This window comes from Pseudoliparis swirei, chromosome 10 (assembly GCF_029220125.1).
Source record: "Pseudoliparis swirei isolate HS2019 ecotype Mariana Trench chromosome 10, NWPU_hadal_v1, whole genome shotgun sequence".
Classification (NCBI taxonomy): Eukaryota; Metazoa; Chordata; class Actinopteri; order Perciformes; family Liparidae; genus Pseudoliparis; species Pseudoliparis swirei.
The window spans coordinates 3,613,418-3,620,917 of NC_079397.1; the positions used below are offsets into that span (position 1 = coordinate 3,613,418).

The following is a 7,500-nucleotide window of genomic DNA, read 5'->3' on the forward strand; positions in this document are numbered from 1 at the left end:
TGTAATTTGTGAAATTGGGCTATACAAATAAACTGAATTGAATTGAATTAAACATTAAATATCTTCCAGTATCTTCACAAGGACTATCTCCTTAAAATAAATAACATATATATATATGATATTAATAAATAATATTAATATATATATATATATACTATTTATATATATACATTAATATTAATATATATATATATAATATATAGTAATATATATATATAATATTAATATATATATATGATATTAATATATATATATAATATATTAATGTTCTATATATATTAATATATATATATACAGTATATATATATAAAATATAATGTCTTTCATTTTAGCATCAACATGCATTTGCTGAAGACAAATCCCCTCCTAAAATGCATTGACGAACATGAAAATGAATGAAAAGGTTTTTGCTCTCACGTGAAGCTCCTCCCTTTACCTGTAGGCTGAATCGTTGGCATTTTAAAACATGTGTCATCGTCAGAGAGGTCACGAACGCACACGGATTTTATATTTTTAGCTTTGTGTGGACATATATGGTGGATTGGTTTAAAGGAGGTTTCTCTAGATTCCCACTGGGAAATCAATAGTTGCCATGATTGTGATTGATCATGTGGGGTCACAGCCCAGAGATGATCACACCTCCTCAGGGGAAGGCCGCCGCCCACCGAGAGAGATTAAACAAGAAGATGAAGAGAGACGGATGAAGAGCGTCAGCTTCAAGACTCAAAGAGGCTTTGACGTCGTAGATGATGATGTGTCCGTGCCTTACTCTCTGCATGCAGCCCTTCTCTATGGTGAGAGAAGAGGTGAGAACATGTGGAGGGGAGAGCATCGAGTGTGTGACGGAAAGAGGAGGGCTGAGAGAGAGAGGCGAGAGAGAGAGAGAGAGAGAGAATACACTCCAGAAAGCAGAGCTGTGAGTGTGTCAGAGAGAAAGAGAGAGACAGTGAGAGACAGCCAGAGAGAGAGAGAGAGAGAATACACTCCATAAGCAGAGCTGTGAGTGTGTGTCAGAGAGAGAGAGAGAGAGAGAGAGAGAGACAGCCAGTGAGAGAGAGAGACAGCCAGAGAGAGAGAGAGAGAATACACTCCAGAAGCAGAGCTGTGAGTGTGTGTCAGAGAGAGAGAGAGGGAGAGAGAGAGAGAGAGAGAGAGAGAGAGACAGCCAGAGAGAGAGAGAGAGAGAATACACTCCAGAAGCAGAGCTGTGAGTGTGTGTCAGAGAGAGAGAGAGAGGGAGAGAGAGGGGGAGAGAGAGAGAGAGAGAGAGAGAGAGAGAGAGAGAGAGAGAGAGAGAGAGAGGGAGAGAGAGAGCGATCCAAGGACAGACGGCTCTGAGGGGAGAGGAGATAACACACTCTCTCACTCTCGGCCACAGCACAGATCTCGACACAGTGAGGAAGATGCTCGTCTACATCGGAGGAGCATCCAGGACCGGACGATAGGACACCGAGGACCGCACACCGAGAGGAAGAGGAGGGTGGAGGGGGAGGAGGAGGAAGGGCAAAAACAGGGTCGGGGAGAGAGGCGACAACGGCAGGTTTATTCTGTGGCTTTAACAAGAAAAGAAGAGCAGCTCGTCTTCCTCTCATCCTCCCACCAGGTCATCGTCTCTCGAGGCCATGAGCCAGACGAAGAAAGGCGAGCTCTCCCGCCGGGACAAAGCCACGCTGCACCAGCAGCGGCGCCTGAAGCAGGCCACCCAGTTCTCCCACAAGGACTCGGCTGACCTGCTGCCCCTGGACGGGCTCAAGAGGCTGGGCACCTCCAGGGACCTGGTGAGTGGAGCAGAGCGCTCAGCGCACCGCCTGATTGGTGCATTCATTTGTAGAAGAATACCTCACTGATTAATAAGTATAGAGGAGAAGTCCACACTGAGCACGTGCAAAGACACGTTGCGCAACATTTGCTCATAAAGCGCTCAACGAAGAAAGACATTTAATATAGTCTTATAGACATGAATGTATATATTTATAAGTCTTATAGACATAAACATATATATTTATTATATTCTTATAGACATGAATGTATATATTTATTAGTCTTATAGACATAAACATATATATTTATTATATTCTTATAGACATGAATGTATATATTTATTAGTCTTATAGACATGAACATATATATTTATTATAGTCTTATAGACATGAACGTATATATTTATTAGTCTTATAGACATGAACATATATATTTAATATAGTCTTATAGACATGAACATATATATTTAATATAGTCTTATAGACATGAACGTATATATTTATTAGTCTTATAGACATGAACATATATATTTAATATAGTCTTATATACATAAACATATATATTTAATATAGTCTTATAGACATGAACATATATATTTAATATAGTCTTATAGACATGAACATATATATTTAATATAGTCTTATAGACATGAACGTATATATTTAATATAGTCTTATATACATGAACGTATACATTTAATATAGTCTTATATACATAAACATATATATTTAATATAGTCATATAGACATGAACATATATATTTAATATAGTCTTATAGACATGAACATATATATTTAATATAGTCTTATATACATAAACATATACATTTAATATAGTCTTATAGACATGAACATATATATTTAATATAGTCTTATAGACATGAACATATATATTTAATATAGTCTTATATACATAAACATATACATTTAATATAGTCTTATAGACATGAACATATACATTTAATATAGTCTTATGTACATAAACATATACATTTAATATAGTCTTATAGACATGAACATATACATTTAATATAGTTTTATAGACATGAACATATATATTTAATATACTCTTATAGACATGAACATATATATTTAATATAGTCTTATATACATAAACATATACATTTAATATAGTCTTATAGACATGAACATATACATTTAATATAGTCATATAGACATGAACATATATATTTAATATAGTCTTATAGACATGAACATATATATTTAATATAGTCTTATAGACATGAACATATACATTTAATATAGTCTTATAGACATGAACATATATATTTAATATAGTCTTATAGACATGAACATATATATTTAATATAGTCTTATAGACATGAACATATACATTTAATATAGTCTTATAGACATGAACATATATATTTAATATAGTCTTATATACATAAACATATACATTTAATATAGTCTTATAGACATGAACATATACATTTAATATAGTCATATAGACATGAACATATATATTTAATATAGTCTTATAGACATGAACATATATATTTAATATAGTCTTATAGACATGAACATATACATTTAATATAGTCTTATAGACATGAACATATATATTTAATATAGTCTTATAGACATGAACATATATATTTAATATAGTCTTATATACATAAACATATACATTTAATATAGTCTTATAGACATGAACATACAGTATATATTTAATATAGTCTTATATACATAAACATATACATTTAATATAGTCTTATAGACATGAACATATACATCTGACTCAAGTGACATGTCAGAATAATGCCAACGGTTTGAGTTCGAGGTCATAAAAATATTTTCGGTTTTAGAGGAAAAAAAGCAGAAAAAAGCCAGAAATTCTCACACTGAAGAAAATGCAACAGGTTTATTTTTTTCTTGGCAAATTAAACGCGACATATTCTGTAACTGATGAATCGACCGATGGTTTCAGCCTCCGTTTGACTTCTAACACCCGAGTACGACCGCCATTTCCTGCACCGGTACGCTCCTTCAGAGGTCATTAAGAAGTGCGAAAGGTCGCGACAGATTCAGGGCCTCTCAGAGACGTCTCCGAGCTCTTCGCTTCCTCTTCCTCAGAAACTGAAGCCGGTACAAACTCTCTGTGATACTCCGGCTCTGGCTCCGTGGCGTCTCTCCAGATTTCTCCCGGAGCGCTCCGAGAACCTCGACACAATCTCTCCGGCGCCGTTGAGCGCCGTGTGAATATCACACGCTTACGTCTGCCAGGTTTTAATACCTCCTCCTCCTCCTCTTCCTCCTCCTCCTCTTCTTTCACTGACTGATATGTTTTCCCTGAGCCTGTTTTCTGAAGATATGGCGGACCATTTAAGTCAATGTTATTTAAGGTGTATTTATTTCCTTGTTTAGTCATGTTGTTGGCATTAAGATTCAAGATTCAAGATTCAAGATGTTTTATTTGTCACATACACACACAGGGTGTGCAGTGAAATGAAAGTGGCAATGCTCAGCAGGAATGTGCAAGGGCAACAAGTACACACTATTTACAAATAAAAAACAACACAATATTTACAGTAAGTGTGTGTGTGTGTGTGTGTGTGTGTGTGTGTGTGTGCCTAAGAGGGGCAGTTGTGTGGGTCTATGTGGGGGTCCTGGTGAGGTCGGAGTTCACAGTCCTGATGGCCTGAGGAAAGAAACTCCGTCTCAGTCTCTCTGTTCTTGCAGCGTGACTACGGAGGCGCCTGCCTGACCGCAGCAGCTGAAACAGTCTGTTGTTGGGGTGGTGAGGATCCTTCATGATCCTGCCGGCTCTGGTTCTGCACCTCCTGGTGTACAAGTCCTGCAGGGTGGGAGTGTAGTTCCAATAGTGCGCTCAGAACGCACTACTCTCTCTGCAGAGCCTCCGTCCTGAGCGCGCAGCGTTTGCCCCAGGCTGTGATGCTTCCTGTCAGACGCCTCTACAGCTCAGAGTAGAAGGACTGAAGGATCCTCTGGGAAACTTTAAATTTCCTCAGCTGCCTGAGGTGGTAGAGGCTGCCTTGCCTTTCTCACCAGAGTGTCTGTGTTTGTTGACCATGTCAGATCCTCGGTGATGTGTACTCAGGTATATATACCCGCACACCTCCTCTAGTCCCGTCCCCCCCATCCCCCAGGTGTTCCTCCCTGTTCTGTTGTTGTACCCTCCACAAATCATCCTCCTTAGTTTTGGTGACATTCATGATGAGGCTGTTGTCCTGGCACCAGAGTGACAGATCAGCAACTTCCTCCAGGTAGGCCTTCTCGTCGTGTCGGAGATCAGGCCCACACCACTGTGTCATCATAAACTTGATGATGGTGTTGGGCTGAACCTGGGCACAGTCATCATGTACAGGGAGCACAGTAGGGGCTGAGGACTGCAAACCAGGGGGGGGGTCTTCAGTGAGGTGGAAGAGGTGTTGGAGGTGTCCCTGACCACCTGTGGCCTGGCGGTCATGAACTATAATCAATGAACAGTAGATCTCTACTTGTGGATGGATTACCATGGAAACGGGCACACATGTTCATGTACATGTTTATGTACATACACATGTACATACACATGTTCATGTACATCCAATTGGATTGAGACCTTCAGCCCCCCTCAGGATCCATTTGTAATTTGGTGACCCCTTAATTTCTCAAACCGTCAACATTTTAATTGGCCCAATACTTGGAAGCCATCTTGGATTGTGAGGTCTGGGTTTGGTGGTTGCTGTTCGACTGACTTTTTTTCCGACTTCAGGCGACGTTCCTGTTGAAATTCCCGTCTTCCAAATTCACTTGAATGCAGCAATAATTTATAAAAACGAGAAATTTGAAAAGCGTTGTCTTTGATTTGTGCTAATTTACGTTAAACACGCTAAATGTCAGACTCAGTAAAGATATATAATTATTATTATTATACCTTGTTTACACAAAATAAGGTTTTATATGCACAAGTTATTATCTTTGGAATTATTTGTTTTATTTGTCTTTGGAATTATTTATATTTTTTGTATTTTTAAATAATTATATTCTTCGTAAGACGCAAATAATTAGGGAAGCAATCAAAATAATAAATCGGCTAATTGTTTGATTAAAAAACGACTTATCTGCATTCATCCACTAAAAAGAGAGGTTAGACGGGAGAATCAACGTGCACACGGAAGATGTAATTGTTTTGGGACTTATGCACATCTAAACACTAAAAAAGATTAAAAAAGATAAACAGAAGTTCACGATAATAGCGACTCTATTAGATTCATGCAGGTCCCTTAGCGCTCTTATCACAATACCAATCATCTCCTCCTCCAAGAGTGAATGAAACTCATCTCGAAGTCACAGGAAACACGATATCTGGAGCAGATGTGGCCGCGGGAGATCAGCAGACGGTAAATTGTATTTCTTCTTCTCCGCGACATCTTTCAGACTCGAAATGAAAAGAAAGCCCGAGGTGGCAGAAGATGAGGTCATCAGGCGGATATGTATATGCCCACATTTCCAATTTCCCTGTTACATTATAGATTTTAATTTGTTTTATTTAATTAGTGCTGATGTTTTCCTGAAGCAGAAAGGTCACATCTTGAATGTCAGACGCCGATCTTAAAAAAAAAGAAGACATGATTCATTACGAGAAGCCTGGTATTACAATTGAGATGAAGGAGTCGGAGAAGTCGCCCCCTGGTGGCCGCGGAGGAAACTTCTAATTCGAGAAGGCAGAATATATATAATTATTTTGGAAATGCAGACGTCCATGAATCATTACCTCCATAAATAATTGAATGGTTAATCAAGTTTAGATGAATATGACCATTTGGATCATTATTTTCAAGCAAAACTGCAAATAAATTCAGTTGTAAGCTTCTCAAACATGAGATTTGTTTTCTATCATTTCATATTTAATATATTTTATAATTCTCGGCTTCCAGTCAGCCAAAATAAGCAATTAAAAAAATGTCACTAGAAGCTCTGGGAAATTATTTTGGGCATTTTCCCTCTAAAATAGCGACGCTAAGCTAAGCTAAGCTACGCTAACTATCAGTTTCACATGTTTCCCAAAAATGTCGAGCTATTTCCTTTAAACGTGAATCAATGGCCGCCATAGAATCCGTAAAGATTCACACACACACACACACACACACATTTGTCCGTAACTCAGAGCCCGTTATGTGAGAGTGAATTTAGGCTGGCGACGGGGGTCTGCTGGGGGAAGTGTTACGTAACACCGCGTGAAGCTTTGAGTCGATACGTGGGTGTGAAATGTGAGAAGAGAGAATGAGAGAATATATCTGTGTGTGTGTGTGTGTTACTGGGTTGGAAACATCAGAGTTACATTACAGTTTCTTTCAGCCGCTACCAAGCGTTTGTCCAATCAGTGGTCACATTTTCAAAACTCTAGATAGATAGATAGATATATACTTTATTAATCCCCAAGGGGAAATTTGTCGTGACAGTAGCAGCAACACACAAGAATAAAAAAAACACAAAATATAAGAAACAGGGATGAAAGATATAGAAGTATACAAGTAAAATAAAAGTAAAATACAAAACAAAATATATATGTAAATATACAACACACATGCATACACAACACACAACAACACTGACAAATCAAATACACAAAATATTAAATATAGACAGAGTGCAAAAAGCAAAGTGTGTGTATGAGTGCAGAGCAAATGAAATGAAATGTGTGTGTATGTGTAGTGCAAACAAATGAGATGTGTGAAGTGCAGATCAACATAGTGTAAGATTCCAGCTATTG

At 37.9% G+C, this 7,500-nt stretch overlaps 1 protein-coding gene across 2 annotated transcripts in view; it reads left to right on the forward strand.

Annotated features, from left to right (window-relative positions):
- Nucleotides 1-1,325: 1,325 nt before the first annotated feature.
- The window catches only part of nrip2 (nuclear receptor interacting protein 2), a 17,527-nt gene continuing 11,352 nt past the window's right edge, over nucleotides 1,326-7,500 (forward strand). For both annotated transcript variants that reach the window (XR_008833083.1, XM_056425353.1), the window contains exon 1: nucleotides 1,326-1,778. Coding sequence is in view for 1 of the 2 variants with exons in the window: in XM_056425353.1 (XP_056281328.1) it covers nucleotides 1,623-1,778 (156 nt within the window). In the remaining variant the exon portion in view is untranslated. The remainder of the gene's footprint in view (nucleotides 1,779-7,500) is intronic.